The 18,234-nt window shown below is 37.6% G+C and overlaps 1 protein-coding gene across 1 annotated transcript in view; it reads left to right on the forward strand.

Annotated features, from left to right (window-relative positions):
* Positions 1-14,174, forward strand: part of LOC136874783 (little elongation complex subunit 2) — a 325,510-nt gene extending 311,336 nt beyond the window's left edge. Inside the window, exon 13 of the mRNA XM_067148455.2 lies at positions 13,920-14,174. Within this exon, the coding sequence (XP_067004556.2) occupies positions 13,920-13,990 (71 nt within the window). The 3' untranslated portion in view covers positions 13,991-14,174. The remainder of the gene's footprint in view (positions 1-13,919) is intronic.
* Positions 14,175-18,234: the final 4,060 nt, after the last annotated feature.

Below are 18,234 nucleotides of genomic sequence, written 5' to 3' on the forward strand. Positions count from 1 at the left end.
AAAATTTGGAGCTCTGTCTCCTTGAGTATGTATTGAAGGGAGCAATGGTGCTCTTGTTAAATTTGTAATGGGGGAGCTTCAAGCTCATGTTGTTAAATTGTTATCTGATTATTATAGATTTTCTTGTACTGTTTCTTGAGCTCAGGAGGTAGACTGTGTACCTGATTATTTGTTCTTTGCTTAGCAAAGTGTAAAGTTTGAAAATAAAATAAAACATACATACATGCATTATCATTATAGACTGTTATGCCTTTCGGCATTCAGTCTTCAAGCCTCTCTGAATTTACTGAACGTTGCCACAATCCTCTGTTTGCAACTAGTGCTGTGGCCTCATTTAATTCTATATCTCTTATCTTTAAATTGTTAGAAACAGAGTCTAACCATTGTCGTCTTGGTCTCCCTCTGCTTCTTTTACCCTCTATAACGGAGTCAATTATTCTCCTAGGTATCCTATCCTCCTCCATTCGCCTCACATGTCCCCACCACCGAAGCCGGTTTATGCGTACAGCTTCATCCATCGAGTTCATTCCTAACTTAGCCTTTATCTCCTCATTCTGAGTATCCTCCTGCCATTGTTCCCACCTCTTTGTACCAGCAGTCATTCTCTCTACTTTCATGTCTGTTACTTCTAACTTATAAATAAGATATCCTGAGTTCACCCAGCTTTCGTTCCCGTAAAGGAAAGTTGGTCTGAAAACGGACCGATGTAAAGATAGTTTCATCTAGGAGCTGACTTCCTTCTTACAGAATACTGTTAATCGCAACTGCGAGCTCACTGTATTAGCTTTACTACACCTTGATTTAATCTCACTTACTATATTACCATCCTGGGAGAACACACAACCTAAATACTTGACATTATCTACCGGTTCCAGCTTTGTATCACCAATCTGACATTAAATTCTGTTGGATTTCTTACCTACTGTTGGAATGTTGAAGTTTTCTCATAAAAAAATAAAATAAAATGTCATGTATCATATCATGTACATATTTTAGGAATACAACATTGAGGTTATGTGTTGGTAATTCATATTAATTTAGTCAAGTGGTTTATCTTCATTTGTTTTATTCTTTGGACATTTTGAATTGCTATGTGTGTGTGTAAGTCAGTTGTAGTCAACAGCTCGTAATAAATGGATGTGTCATGAAGCTGGTGTTTCATTGGTATAATTTTTGTCCTAAACGCGGTGTAAGCGAGCAGAAATGAAGATATTTTCAACAGGTTATGGGCCCAGAGCTCCAGAGCGCCAAAACGCCGCAGTAAATTTCGGTCAATATAAGTGGAAATGGAGCAACGAGAATTAACGTCGGACGAAGCAAGTTGTGACATTATTGACGGTAAAAATGGCGACCTCGTGGACCGGTGAAGAAACACTGAATAGGAATGTGGCCAAGCTTACAGTGGAGAACTATTTTTCGTGGGCATTAAAAGTGAAACAAGAGCTGCTGTTGAAAGACGTATGGGAATCAGTAATAGGGTATGAAGATACGCCAGGTTGTCAACTGCCTCAGACAGAAACGAGACGACGAGCGCGAAACAATGTGATCGCGTTAGCGGTTATTTTCAAATATGTCGGAGAAGATTTTGAAAGTGACATTGCAGATATTGAATCAGCGAAAAGGGCATGGGAAAAACTGGACGAGTTGTGCAATGACGGAGGGCTAGTGAATGGTGCTATGACCTTGAAACAGTTAACTCATTTTGTGAAGCCGAAGGACATGAGTGTTCAAGAATACTTCGCAAAAATAAATCAACTTTGGAGGAGAACTAGTAAAGCCGGATACGAATTCACAGATCAACAAGTTGCAGGAATGATCATCGGAAATCTTACAGAGGAATATGCAGCTTGTATACCTTCCTTGGAAGCTGATTTGGCGAAACTGACCATCTCGAAGGTGAAGGCGAGATTACTCACGGAGGAAAGCAGAAGGAAACTTCAGCAAAATGGAGGAAAGGCTTATGACACTGGAAAACGTGAGGAGGATGAAGCTCAAGCCATGGTTGTTCAACAGAAGCGAGATATCAAGAAAGAAGACGTGGGACGAAGAAAATATAGTTGCTACAATTGCGGTAAACAGGGACATGTATCTAAATATTGTCGCAGTACCCAAAAGTGCTTCAATTGTGGTAAGTCAGGACATTATTCAAAAGTATGTCCAACAATGAAGAGTGACGAACCATCGCAGGAGAGTAAATCAGTGAATGCGAGTGGAAAACTGGTAAGCTCAGAAATTATACATGTAGTAGATAAGGCGATGAGCATGGTCGTTTCTGTGGGAGCTGAGAAAATTAAAGATTGGTTGTTCGATTCAGGTGCGTCCCATCATATGTGTCCAACAAAGGAGATGTTTACAGACATGTTAACAAATGTAACCGGGAATGTAGAAATAGGAGATAACAGTAAGCTGGATATTAAAGGTATAGGTAAGGTAAAAGTAAAAATGTCCACAGGATGGACAATTACATTTACAGACGTGTTGTATGTACCAAACTTAGGTGCAAATTTAATATCAGTCGGTAAGTTAACCAGCAAAGGTTTCAAAGTAGGATTTGCAGGTGAGAAAGCAGTGGTTGTAGATAAGAATGGAGATGAAACATTGTTTGTTGCAAACAGGAGGAATGATGTGTATGTAGTACAAATAGAGGGGAGAAATGATATTGTAGCTGTGAGTGACTGTGATCAAATGATAGATCAAGAATGTAATAACAATGTAGTATTTAAAAGTGTTGGGCAGGTTAGGTTGTGGCATGAGAGATACGGACATGCACATTCTGAAGCCTTGTTTAAATTGCCTATGTTAGAATTGAAAAGGAGTAATGACATTAATACTTGTTCTGTATGCATTCAGGGGAAACTAACTAACAAGGGAGTACCTAAGTCTTGTGAGCGTAAGGTAGAAAAACCACTTGATGTTGTGCACACTGATGTAATTGGAAAAATTAGTCCACCATCACTTGGGAAAGCTCAATATGTTGTAACCATGATTGATGAATACTCCAGATTTAATGTGGCTGTATGTATGAAAAATAAGGATGAAGTATTAGAGGTGTTTAATAGGTATCAGGCAAGTGCAGAAAAGTTACATGGTGTAGGAATTAAGGTGGTGCAATCTGACAATGGTACAGAGTATACATGTAGCAGGTTTGAAGCACAATTGCAAAAATGTGGTATTACTCATAGGAGGTCAGTACCGTACACTCCACAACAAAATGGATTAGCAGAGAGGCAGAATAGAACGATGTTTGATACTGTTAGATGTCTATTGATCCAGTCAGGGTTACCAAAGGAATTCTGGGGAGAAGCGGTAATGACAGCAGTGTACTTGAGAAATAGGTGCCCATCCTCAGCAATAAATTTTCAGATACCGTATGAACTGTGGTTCAATAGGAAGTTGGATCAGGAAGAAATAGGTAGATTGAAAGTATTTGGATGTCAGGCATGGGCTGTGAGGGCAGACAGCAGGAAGTTAGATCCCAGAGCAGAGCCATGCGTTATGATAGCGTATGAGGCAGGTACTAAAGATGGATATAGGTTATGGAGTCTTGAAAGGGAAAGAGTAATAGTGAGGAGAAGTGTCGTATTTGAGGAGCAGATATTTCCCTTTAAGGTGAAAAGTCCTGGAATTGATATCAAGGAAAAGATAAATGTACCAAAGGCAGAGGGTAGTGAAACATACTTTGACATACTGTGCACTGAAGATCCAGAGATAAAATTAGGGACTGAGTTAGACACAGAGGACGGAGAGGAAACATTGGCTGTTGAGCCAACGACCGGAGAGGAACAACTAGAGGTTGAGTCTATAGCAATACAAGAGCCAGGTAATAGTCTGAGAAGGTCAATAAGACAGAGGAAAGGTAAGACTTGTGCAGATTGTAAGGCAGTGATGGAAGTTAGGCATGCAAATATAGTAGAACCGAGAACAGTTGAGGAGGCTATGTCAAGCCAAGAGTCTGGTAACTGGATGGAGGCCATGAAAGTGGAGATCAATGAGATGAGAAAGAAGGATGTTTGGGAAATTGTAAAAAGACCAGAAAATGTCAAGATAATTAGTTCTAAGTGGGTGTTTTCATTGAAATATGACAGTGAGGGTAACATTCAGAAATATAAAGCCAGGTTGGTTGCCCAAGGTTTTAAGAGACAGATGAACCTTAGTTTTGATGAAACATTTAGTCCTGTTATAAAGAGGAAAACAATGAGACTGTTAATAGGTATTGCAGTACGTAGAGGCTGGACTGTAGAACATCTAGATGTAACTAGTGCTTACTTAAATAGTGAAATCAGTTGTACTGTATACATGGAGCAACCAGAATTGTTTGTAGAAAAGGATGTCCAAAACTATGTATGTAAATTGAAGAAAAGCATCTATGGACTACCTAATTCGAGTAAAGACTGGAATGCTTGTGTTGATGCTATAATTAGAAGACTAGATTTTAAGAGATGTATCAAAGAACCATGTGTGTATGTAAAGGAGTGTTGTATTATTGGCTTGTATGTTGATGACATTATTGCAATAGGTGACAAAGAGGTTGTTAAGTTGGTTAAAATAAGGTTGGCAGATGAGTTAGAGATTAAAGATCTAGGGAAAGCAACAAACTTATTGTCAATAAAAATAGAACAGACAAAAGAAGGGGTTATGTTGAGTCAAAGTTTATACATTGACGAATTACTTGCTGATTTTTCCATGAGGGACTGTAAACCGAGTAAGACTGTTTTACCAAGTGGGTATTCAGCAGCTGAAAATGATGAGCAGGAATTTGATTGTACCATTTATCGCAGTGCAGTAGGAAGTTTGCTATATTTGTCAAATAATACTAGACCTGACATTGCATTTGCGGTAAGTAAAGTTAGTCAGAATTGTCAAAAACCTACGATTAAAGATTGGAAAGAAGTGAAGCATATCATGAGATATTTATGTGGTACTAGAGATTTAAAGTTGTGTTTCAAAAATTGTGAGGAGTCAGTACAAGTGTTCTGTGATGCAGATTGGGCAGGAGATACTAAGTCTAGAAGATCAGTGAGTGGTTATGTAATCACTGTGGCAGGGGGAGCAGTATCATGGTATAGTAAGAAACAGAGTTGTATTGCTAGATCTACCATGGATGCTGAATACATGGCAATGGCAGAGGTATCTCGAGAAGTAACTTGGATGAAAGATTTGCTATCAGAGCTAGGGCTGGAAAGCTTTATGGATATACCTTGTAAAGTTTTTGCTGACAATGCAGCAGCAATTAAATTGAGTAAAAATGATTTTGTGAGTGAAAGGTCAAAACATATTGACATCATGTACCATGTATGTAGAGAACTGGTAGAAAAGGGGTTAATTGAGTTTGTATATGTAGCATCAGAGAGAAATGCTGCAGACTTGTTCACGAAGAATTTATCAAGCAACAAGCTTAAGAGTTTGTATAAGCTTATAGGTTTGCGATGAGAGGACAATTGATTGAGGTGTTGTATTTTTTTTTTTTTTGAGAAAAGGGGGGAGTGTTGGAATGTTGAAGTTTTCTCATAAAAAAATAAAATAAAATGTCATGTATCATATCATGTACATATTTTAGGAATACAACATTGAGGTTATGTGTTGGTAATTCATATTAATTTAGTCAAGTGGTTTATCTTCATTTGTTTTATTCTTTGGACATTTTGAATTGCTATGTGTGTGTGTAAGTCAGTTGTAGTCAACAGCTCGTAATAAATGGATGTGTCATGAAGCTGGTGTTTCATTGGTATAATTTTTGTCCTAAACGCGGTGTAAGCGAGCAGAAATGAAGATATTTTCAACACCTACTGACATCAATTTAGTCTTCGAGAGGCTAATTTTCCTACCATACTCATTGCACCTATTTTCAAGTTCCAAGATATTAGACTGCAGGCTTTCGGCACAATCTGCAATTAAGACCAAGTTGTCAGCATAGGCCAGACTGCTTACTACTTTTCCGCCTAACTGTATCCCTCCCTGCCACTTTATGCCTTTCAGCAGATGATCCGTGTAACTACAAACAGGAAAGGTGAAAGATTCTAACCCCGGTAAGTACCCTGAACCAAGAACTCATTTTACCATCAATTCTCACTGAAGCCCATTTGTCAGCATAAATGCCTTTGATTGATTTTAATAATCTACCTCTAATTCCATAGTCCCCCAGTATGGTGAACATCTTTTCTCTCAGTACCCTGTCATATGCTTTCTCTAGAATTACGAAACATAAATACAGCTGTCTATTCCTCTCGTAGCATTTTTCAATTACCTGGTGCATACTGAAAATCTGATCCTGACAGCCCCGCTGTGGTCTGAAACCACACTGGTTTTCATCCAACTTCTTCTCAATCACTGATTGCACCCTCCCTTCGAAGATGCCAGTGAATACTTTGCCTGGTATACTAATCAAGGAGATACCTTGATAGTTGTTGCAATCCTTCCTGTTCCCTTGCTTATAGATAGGTACAATTACTGCTTTTGTCCAATCTGAATGTACCTTACTAACACTCCATGCTAATCTTACTACTCTATGAAGCAATTTCATCCCTCCCTTCCCATTATACTTCACCATTTCAGGTCTAATTTCATCTATTCCTGCTGCTTTATGACATTGGAGTTTATTTAAAATCCTTTCCACTCCTCAAGCGTAATTTCACCAACATCATTTTCCTCCTCCCCATGAGCTTGGCTGTTCGCAACACCATCAGGAAGATTTCATTTTACGTTGAGAAGATATTCAAAATATTCCCTAAAGGAAATAAATATATTCCCCAATTTTAAAGTTTTGAATTGCAAGTTTATTTTTTTCTATCCACCCATTCATGCCCACACCTCCTTTCACCTCTGTCCACCACTATATCTCCATAACAGGGATTATGACATGACAAAATATTTCTGTGTCATTACGTTCTGAACCTTAAATTAATATAGTATTATTTACAGCAAACTCTCTTGTGTGGTCATCTAAACAACTATTTATTATTATAGTAAAATACATGAGAGTCCAACTACACTCACTATGATTTTTACTAAACCAATGCTGTGCAACGCATACAGAATCCGACTCTCACAATAAAATACAATGGCCCTTGAAAACAAACATTAACTTCGATATCATAAAATACGTTCAGCAAACCTTCCTAGCCTTATTATTTCTCTCATCCGATGTCATAACTTAGATCTTAACTAATATTATCCATATACATATCCCAAATTGGTGTGTGTTGGACGAGCACCGTCAATGTTACATTTACGAGTTGATGAAAATGCCACAACACAATTCAATAATTTATCCCCACAACAAAACTAACTGTGTCGAGTATTCGCAGTAATGGTTCCACCTACATCTCAGAGAATGCTAAATCCAAATACATAAAAACTTTTGTGTCTATTATTTACGAGGTTTACATAATAATATTTATTATTACTGGTGCTCTTAAATTACCAGACTGTCTTCTGTTAACAGGCTCGAAGTATTGTAAATATACATGCCTTCCGCCTAATGGATTGTCTGACCCTCACTTCTGGCCATTATCAACACTTGTCATTCTTGCCCACGTGCGATAAATTTATACTTGGAGAATCACTTTGAAACAAGCCAGATTATTCCCTCATTTAAATGAATTTATTCTCATAACATCTAACCCTCTGAGATTACATAATTACTATCTCACGCCAAACTGCTGGCGAACCATAAACATTGCAGGTGCCTTTTCTGACATTCTGCTACATTATTTCAATGGGGCATTACATTTCTCCTGTACATTACTCATCACATCCTGTACTATTTAATTCCATAGGCACTTAAGGTGACCCGGACACACAACGCAACTCAATCTATTTAACAATATCCCTGTTGGTTCATCCTTTTCTCATCATGCCTGTAAGACATCTATTTCATCTCAGATCAATTCCTTAAACACATTACGTGGCCTACCTTAATTCCATATTACATTCAACATCGTGGCTTATCTCATGGTTCCGCCTATCACATTTGAAACCACAAAAGCTACTGGAATAAACTTTAATAAATTCCAAAAATCTAAATAACCCATAAACAAACAGTACAACACTGATCTTGACTTAAATTTAGGCATAACAATAATGTATCCGATATCTCCAAAATATTTCCAAAACTCAATACGTTTTAAGTTATTAATTTGACACAGAAACTTTGACACATGAATTTGTCGATGGCAAAACGTGGAATATAACTGATCTTTATCTGATACTTACATGGGTCCTTATAAGAATAAATTGACAATTTTCAATACAATATATCAAATAAAAATTATTACATAAGTCTTGGAACTAATTTCAACCACTTAGTGGCCATCTTCAGCCAAATATAATTAAACAAATCATGTGATAACTGAAACATATGTATAACAGATAAAGACAATGTTGCAGCAATAATTATAACATTAAATTAAATATAATAACAAAACTTATGGTTATGATCTTGTCGTGATATGATGTCTTAAAGTTCACTTAGGACCTCAGGCAAAGAAGTAAAGCTGGAAATGATAGACAGAATTTGGAATGAATAATCATACAGAAAAGAAATTTAAAAGGAGAAAAATTGTTTATGGGACTCACCTCTAATGTCTGCTGGAGAACAAGCACTGACTTGCTGGGGGAAGCAGGCAGGCCATGTAACAAAGAAGTGGCTCAGTTAGGTGGTATTTGAAGGTGCTCAAATACTTCAGCCTCATATCAGTAGATTTACCAGCACATAAAATAACTCCTGTGGGACAAAATTCTGGCCTCTCGGCATCTCCGAAAACCGTAAAAGTAGTTAGTGGGACGTAAAATAAATAACATTATTAATTATTATTGTTCTCTGATTTACATTTATGTAATATCAAAAAACACTGAAATTTATGACCATCTAATCATTGATAACTTCATTTGTTGTTCCACACTTTAATATTTACACCATCCTGCACAAATTTAACTGGCAAAAGAAATAACTTTCATTCATAAGCTGTGGTTATCACTGTTTAACCGTGGTCAAACACTCCATGGATTATCATTATTACGAATTTCAGGATTTATTTATACCACAATCCTTAAGCTCTTACCATGCATCTGGGCTGGTATTCACCTTTACCATGACCAACTTGTGTTGTTCACCACAGCCCACACACAGACATTAGAGCAAGACGAACGCAGATGAGAACTCCCAAACCACCGATCATAGAATGACTGGCCACTCTCCCTACTCCAAGTATATCCACCCATTTTTGGCGTGAGGAAATGTTAAAACTATTATCACATTTGCCATCTCTGTCATTCCATGGGTCTCATATTCCTAATTGGGATCTACATTACTCAGAAAAATTCAGGCATCATGAATTTCCTGGTCCCATAATTTTATTTCACCTCTAGTAGATCTTAAATGCTGAAGCGTGGGTTTAAAATAATCATTTCTCCCACCACTGGTGACATTCTCATGGCATCCTCTTGCTCCAAACTCTCCCACTAAATCTTTTCAACTTGTACCTTAATATAACGGTTACTCTCTTAATTACTTGTAAATTATTAGGTGTTCCACTGTGCTAATTGAAGTTTTACAGTCTGAATCGTCACTGTAATTTGGAATATGTCCATGGGTATTCTTGATCTTTCCAAAGATTCTCCCCTGGATTCATTTCCTGCCCAAGGAGATTGCAATCCAGTCTCAAAGCTCTCATCTGATGGACATTAAATATGAGGAAGACACAGGGTGTTCGTCAAGTGATGATACAAAATGGACGTGCCATTTCCAACAATGTAGTTCTCGGCTACAGTGGCTAGCTAGTAGGTTTAGGGGTCCCTTTGATGAGTGTGAATGATGGATTCAATACATCTCAGGATCATTTTAGTTTTACAATAGGAAAAGGAACAAGAGAAGCTCTACTAGCACTAAGAACTATTCTGAGTGTTAACAGGAAGACATACATTGCATTTGTCGATATAGAGAAAGTGATAAAGTAAGCTGAAAACAGCTCTTCAAAACCACGACGAATATAGGTCTGGACTGTACTTCTGTACAAAAATCAAAGCACAGTGATAGAAATGTAAAGGCAGCATCTGTTAGGAGGGGAGTGAGACAAGGGTGTGCACTTTCTCCATATTTGTTCAACATGTTCATTGAGCAGGCTGTATCAAAATTTAAGCAAAAGACCAAAGGAATTAAAAGTAACAGACAAGAAATCCACTTTATAAGGTTTGCCGATGACATTGCATTAATTGCAATTCAGATAAGGAACTAAGTAAAATGCTGTGAGTTTTGACATCAACACTACAAGAATCAAAATTGAAACTGAAGACTTCAAAAACAAAAGAATTAGTTGCCATGAAATCAAATGAGATACCGACAAACATTAAGATAGGTGATGAAACCATACAAGTTAGTCAGTTTTGCTATTTGGGAAGCATTATCACCCAGGACAACAGGTACACCACAGAAATCAGGAGGAGGATTGCCCTAGTTAAACAAGCCTTTAGTAACAAGAATCAGCTTCTAACAAGCAGGAACATAAACATTAAAACTAAGAAAGAATTTGTCAAAATGTTTGTGTGGAGTGTTTAGTTGTATGGCTGCAAAATATGGGTCTTTTGCAAAATAGGATATAAAATGCCTGGAAATGATGGAAATGTGGTTCACGTATAATCTACTTACCGGTACCTTTCCTCTTGACATTCATGCTCCAAACGTCAGGTGATAATGAGGAATGTGAGGTAAATTGATTGCTGACCACATGACACCTCGTAATCTGCAGGCCTTCGGGCTGAGCAGCGGCGCTTGGTAGGTCAAGGCCCTTCAAGGGCTGTAGTGCCATGGTTTTTTGTCTACTTATTGTTGTAGTTGCCACGAGTTATCTTTCATTTTCTGGTATAACTGTACCGTGAACTCTAAGGGGCAAAATAATCAGAATAGGGTCAGGATATTCTGCTTACTAATACATTTTAATTTTTAAAAATATCATTAAATTCCAGTGAACAAGAAGTTTATAAATCTTCCTGTACCTCTAGGCATACCGATTCTGTCATGGTGCACGACCTTCATCTGACAAAGTACTCCATAGACTCATCACTAATGGTTTTCGCCTCTTGAGAATTCCGACGTGGTTTATTTTTAAATTAAACGTAAGGAACTTCATCTTATTTGTCCGTATTGAACTGAGATCACAATTATTTAAAGTCTATCAGGTTCCACCTTTTCAATACCAATACAATGTTGTCGGATGATATTTACAACATTATTTATTACAGTACATGTTTCGGTGCTCTATTATGTCACCATCATCAGCTGATTTATAAAATGTGAAAAAACTTGGCGATCTAAATATTAAACAAAATATTGTCATACTTAACTCATACATATACATATTTACATACAACAGAATATTGGTTAAATCCTAAACATCTATTATGCTATATTAATTATCCTTAATATGTGACAAGAGAATTCTTGTAAGTCATGAATATAAAATTTTTCTCATCTGGTTGACGAGTTGTCTTTACATTCCTTAATGTCTGTGATTCTATGCTCTCGTACTGTCTAATTAGCACTTAAAATTGAGGAATTAAAATTGCATGCAGTCTATTTGATGTTAAAATGTTCGTTTCATTTGTATATTAGCTGCTTTTGTTGGATAAAATTCATTATATATAATATAATTGTTGAAAATTGAGCAGTCTTCTTATATTTATTAAGTACTAAAACTTCGTATTTTTATTGCTTTATGCATGGTTGGAACTGTAATTAATTTGTCCTGCTGTTGTTAGGCGGACTTATCTTCTCAGTTCAATGGGAACCCTGCAATGATGAAACCCAATATTAAAAGAAAAGCGAGAAAATTGATAAAGAAGCTGATTGAATCTAACTGTTGATACGGCTGACTCACCTCTAAGGCTGTGTACTTCGCGTGACGGCTACCGCGCGATGAGTGTGTGTGCTAGTATCTTGTGCTGTGTGACGAAGCGCTGGTGAAGGAGAAGTAGGGGCGGCAAAGGGGATGTTTCTAGAAACGTGAACTTTTAGGAGAGGGTCCGGGGGGCGTTGTGAATGGAGACAATAGTACGCAAAGTTGTTACGTAGCATTCGGAACACATTCGAATTTTCTGGAATTTTTAGCTTGTTAAGTAATAGAATCAAAACGTCAAACAGTACCTTGGGTTTTTCCGAAATTTCATTCGGATTGAGGTTAGCGTTATAGTATTGGTCTATATGTATTAGACATGCTTCAGTAATATCAAGCTTCTGTCCCTTAGAAAGTATTTCCATGATCTCGAGGTCTTTATCTATGTCTGTGAACTTATGTTTGTACTCATGGATATGTTGACCTACTGCTGAGAATCTGTGATATTTAACAGCGTTAAGGTGTTCCTGATATCTGACGTTGAAGCTACGCCCAGTTTGCCCTATGTATCCGCTTGAACAGCCTTTACACTCGAATCTATATACCCCTGATTTAGAATATGGGTTGACTTTGTTGACAACAGAAGCATTATGTAAAACTGTTGTACTTCTATTATTTGTCTTGAAATGTTGAAATAAATCAGCTGATGATGGTGACATAATAGAGCACCGAAACATGTACTGTAATAAATAATGTTGTAAATATCATCCGACAACATTGTATTGGTATTGAAAAGGTGGAACCTGATAGACTTTAAATAATTGTGGTTTATTTTGGCAAGGGCTCCATGCCTTATCAGCTTGGATCACTCCGTGCCATGCACATTTCCAGGATGATTCGTGAGATGATAGGTTGAGAAATTCAAAACAAGTACCGGTACATCAAGGAAGTATAGCTGTCACCAGCCGGTCAAAGTCAAGTGAGGAACTGTTGTCTTGGTTGCCTTGATGGAATAACGTTTGTAGTTGGCGACAAGTCTCCACAAGTGACGCATGCTACACGCGGCAACACTTGTAGCATACCACATCCTTTCTGCCCCACTGACAACAAGCCGCATGCTGCGGAGAGCAACATTTGTTGCCAGCCGCATGCTCCATGTCGCCCAAATGTTGCCTCAGTGGAATCCCGCCTTTATGACTGTGTCGGAAGGAAAAGTTCTGGGGAAGAAGTATCTGTATCCCATGATGGACAAACTGAATTTCAAGAAATATGCTGACTTGAAATGCTCAGCAGAGGAGAGACAAATGTGGTTACAGCGACAAGGGCTTGCCTTAAGGATATGATTGAAGAGAAAGTAAAGCAAAGTCATCTCCATACAGGCCATGAAGGCCCTAGGAGGGGTGGAAGGTAAAGGCTTCCACTATCCATAACCTTGGCACTTGATGGCGTAGAGTGGTTAGCTCTACTCCCAGCCGCCTTTGTCCCCAGGAATTAACCTGTTACTCATTTTTGGTGTAGGCTGAGTTAACCTTAGGGCCATGTGCACCTCCGGAAGTGGAAATCTCGTTTCTTAAAATTTACAACTTCCTGGCGGGGATTCGAACCCACGTCCTTCCGGGTGAACCGAGCACGCCTTTACCGCCTCGGCCAGGCAGCCCCTATATGAATGGTTTAAATAAATGAAGTTAATTTAAAATTTAAAGGAAAGCAAATAGTAGGACTAAATTGTATGAAAAAAAATTAAACACAGTAATATTCCAAAAATTTGTTTTTTGTTTACTGAATTAAGTATTATGCTCTGTGGATAGAAGTCCTTGGACATGTTTGTGAAATCCTGCTCTAGAACAATACTATTTTTTAAATCTCTCTCATCAGTTGCTGAAGACATCTGAGTATGGATGAATGTATTCCAACAAGGTTAACTTCTTTACTGTAAGAACTGTAGTTACTTTAATTGTTAAAAATAATTAGGTGAGCTATAGATGTTTAAAATAATAACCTACGTTGAGATATTTATCTCTGTTTTAGAACTTCATAGCTAACTTGGTTTAATATATACAGTACATATATTAATGTGATTTTCTTTTTTTATAGTTCCGGTAAAACCAAGGCCAAGGACAAAGCACAAGCACAAGCACAAGAAAAAGAAGCAAAAAGGGAAGTGAAGAATAAAGTGTCAAAGACTGGAAGAACAGAATGTCCAGTGGAATTGTTTCATGTGTTAGTCATATGTCACAGGCAAGAAATAAGATCCATATTGTATATTTTAAGAATGGATGCTATATTATATTGCTGTAAAGCCCATGAACCAAAAAAATCAGCAAATAAATTAATTAATTAATTAATGAATCAACCAATCAATACATTGAGGTGTATTTATTTTCTTGTGTTATGTTTTCTGAAAGACACAAACCAATGGCATATCTAGATTATATTAAATTTTTTTTCATTGACATCATGTTAACTACAGGGATAAACTTCTGAAGTATGAATTTATGCTAATCTATTTTCCTGAAAGCAAACCACAGCTTCCTGTGAATATGTATTGTTCATGCTTTTGCTTCTTCATTAATGACAATTAACATTTGTCTCAGTTTGTGAATCTGCATTTCTTCATTATGATAGTTGCAAAATTATGTATATATTTCATGCATTTTAATAACCACTTTTATGTCTTTTACTATTGAATCTGTATGGCTCTGTTAATAAATTGAGCACCTATATAATTCTCTCTAATGCCAGCATTGACTCTTGTACTTCTATGCCTAGACGTACTCCTTTTGAAATCTTGGAATGCTTCCCATTTTTTGCATGTTAGAAGCGATAGTGATGTGAAGTAAACAAACTAATGTAATTACCAGCGGGAGTGTTAATGCATGTGCCTAAAGAAAGGTGAACAGACAGATAGATGGATTACCTGTCATACCAGGAGGACTAACTTCTCACCTACATCCTCTTAATGTTCCTTTAAACAAACCATTTAAAGTGTTCATGAGGAAAGAGTGGAATAAGTAGATTATAAACAGCAGTGTGCATCAGTAGACTCTGAAAGGAGCACTGACACAGCCTACCTTTACTCAGTTTGTGAGTGGGTCGAAATGTCCTGGTCCAAGGACAACGAGAATACTCGTGCAGTTTGAATTGTGGTGTCAGCAACACCGTACATGGAAATGTGGATCATTATCTCGATGAATCTGAAGATGAAGAATCCACTTCTTTTGGTTCCTTGGGTTAAATGAAGAAGAAACTTCTGATGACCATGAAAGGAGTGAATTTAAAGGCTTCTAGAAGTCAGTCAGTGAACTATTCTTATCATTTGCAACTTTTTATTTTTTTTTTATTTTTGAGTGCATCTTATACAGATGAGTATCCTAAACTCCAAATCCGACATTGCCCTGTTCATCTGTCTGATCATCAAAACTGATGATGTATCAGGGGTTAAATTGAGCTGGTACTCAACAGTATGCAGTACCGACACTTTTCTGTGATTGAACCTTGAGTACCAGAACGTTCAGATCTATAAAGGGTGTACTGGAATGCACCAGTGATGGCGAACTCTGAAACATTGTTTATTAAGTGTGATGCCATAGAAACAGTATATTTTATGGTGGTTCTTTATCATTATTATGTAATGTACACTACTGTATTTACATGAATCTAATGCACTTTTTTTTTACCGTATGCAGTATTTAGAATAAGATTTGATAGCTCATTACATTTGTGTACAAACTTGAATCCAACGTTCACCGCCAACATCATTGAAATTTATTGTTCCTTACGTCACAATGTGTTGTTGTAATTCTCAACTTTGTTAAATTATTGTTGGGCTATTAGAGCATAGTATGTTTGCATGAGGCAGTCACAAAATGGAAGGGAAGCAGGGAAGAATATCGTATGATGGTAATGTCAAGCATAAAGTAATTCTTTATGCTGAAAAATATGGCAATAGGAGGGCAGGACGAGAGTTCAATGTAGCTGAGAGTAACATTCGCTTATGGAAGGAACAGAAATTGGCATTATATGCAACTACCGCTGCTAGAAAGAAATTCACTGGGCCTCACAAAGGAAGACATCCTGATGTTGAAATAAACGTTTTGGAATTTGTCCGTGAAAGGAGCAAGAATGGACAACCTGTGAGTAGTGACACAATAAGAAACAAAGCAAAATGGGTGGCTGCAGTTCTTAATATGCCAAGGCAAGAATATGTCATCACACTTCGGAAAGAGAAGAATTTTTCGATGGGCCAAATAGGCAATGCTGATGAGATGCCAATTTTCTTTGATATGTCACGTAATTACACGATTGATGAGAAGGGGACAAAAGAAGTTACCATCAAAACATCAAGGTGTGAAAAACAGCACATAGCTCTAATGTTGGCAGTCACAGCAGATGGGCGCAAACTTCCCCCTTTCTTAATCTTCAAGCGGAAAACAAACCCCAAGACCCCTAAAAATGGAAAGCTGTTCCCTGATGACGTCATTGTTCAAAATCAAGATAGGGGATGGTTCACTGAAATTTGAATGCTTGACTGGTTCTGAAATGTAAGGCAGCTCCGTCCTGGTGGGCTTTCCAAATTACCATCAATGCTTTTTCTTTATGCATTTTGTGGTCGTGTCACTGACGACATAAAAAAGAAGATCCACAGCCTAGTCAGTGACCTTGTTATGATTCCTGGAGGAATGACTTCCCTGTTAGAACCCCTGGACGTTAGTATAAATAAACCTTTCAAAGGTTACGTTCAAGAACTGTATGTAAAATGGTTTTTCAAACCAAACCATGAACTGACTCCGACAGGAAATATTAAGCATGCTTCACCCCACATTATTGCACACTGGGTTTCAACTGCCTGGTAAAGCATCGAAGCACCAACGATCATAAAATCATTCAAGAAATGCTGAATTTCAAATACTATGGACGGTAGTAAAGGTGATGTGCTCTTGAATGACACTCAGGATGATGGGGAAAGAGGAAATGAATCTGTTCCTGATGTAAACTCCTCCAAGGATACCAGTAATAATTATAGGTAACGCCTGTAATTTACGATATGTTTATTTGCATGTCTTCTAGGTAATCAAGTTAGGCATTCTTTTTTAATAATGACAATGTCACTTAACAATGGGCCACTTAAAATTGTTATTGTTTTGATAGTTCATGTATACATCCATTGTTGTGTAAAATTAATTTATCCTACTAGTGATCCACCAACAAACTCTTCTTTGTCTTTAATTTTTAAAATTGGGGTGCACATTACATTCACTGGTGCATTATATTTGTGTAAATATGGTATTAATAATTAAAAATCTATTATTTAGAATTCAAACATCTTGTGTTTCTCTGAAGCTGTATTGCCCAACTCCCTGTGCATTTGAATGTTATTGTTCTCATTGGCAGCTGGCTCATTGTGTGACCTACACCTAACCTACTTAATAGAGTGGAGGGAGACTTTGAAATATGAAGTCCTGAAAAGTGTAGTGACGACACAGTCACTGGATTAGGGTTGCCATGTGTCATGGATTTCATAAACAATCCACGATTTCATAAAGTAAGAAGAAATTCTGGGCCGAAAAGACAGAAGTCTAATTAAAATTGTTAATGCGAACACTTAGTAATGAAGTTCATCAATTGTAAAAGAGAAGTCTGCAGTATTTTATTGTAGGCCTAGTTAGAAATTTTGGAAGTAAACTATATATATTTTTTTAAATTTGCCATCAAATATCTGTCATCGTGAATAAAGTAACCTTTGATCATGCGGGCAGGTGTCCGACTCGTTGGCTGAATGGTCAGCGTACTGGCCTTCGGTTCAGAGGGTGCCGGGTTCGATTCCCGGCCAGGTCGGGGATTTTAACCTTAATTGGTTAATTCCAGTGGCCCGGGGGCTGGGTGTTTGTGCTGTCCCCAACATCCCTGCAACTCACACACCACACATAACACTATCCTCCACCACAGTAACACGCAGTTACCTACACATGGCAGATGCCGCCCACCCTCATCGGAGGGTCTGCCTTACAAGGGCTGCACTCGGTTAGAAATAGCCACACGAAATTAAAATGCGGGCAGGTATACATTACTCTTTGCCATCATTACAGTGTGATTTTTTGAGTGGCCAGTCATCCTTGGTGACATGCAATAGCCAATTAATCTTGTCATAGACAGCGTTCTTTCAGTTTACAACTTCAGCATTCCTTTGTGTGTAGGATGTGTGTGAATGTGTGTTGTTAAATACTGGTGATATAGGCCTAACAGTAATTGGAACTGCTCAAAATTACAGAGTATTATTTCTCTGTTTCTGGGCATAATGCGAATGTAGAGGGGCTGATGTCTGCTCAATGGACTAAATAAGGAGCTGGTTAATAATAACATCTGTAAATGCATTGTTGCAATTAAAATTCAACATACTGAGTAAGTGACT

The sequence above is a fragment of the Anabrus simplex genome, chromosome 5 (assembly GCF_040414725.1).
Source record: "Anabrus simplex isolate iqAnaSimp1 chromosome 5, ASM4041472v1, whole genome shotgun sequence".
Lineage (NCBI taxonomy): Eukaryota > Metazoa > Arthropoda > Insecta > Orthoptera > Tettigoniidae > Anabrus > Anabrus simplex.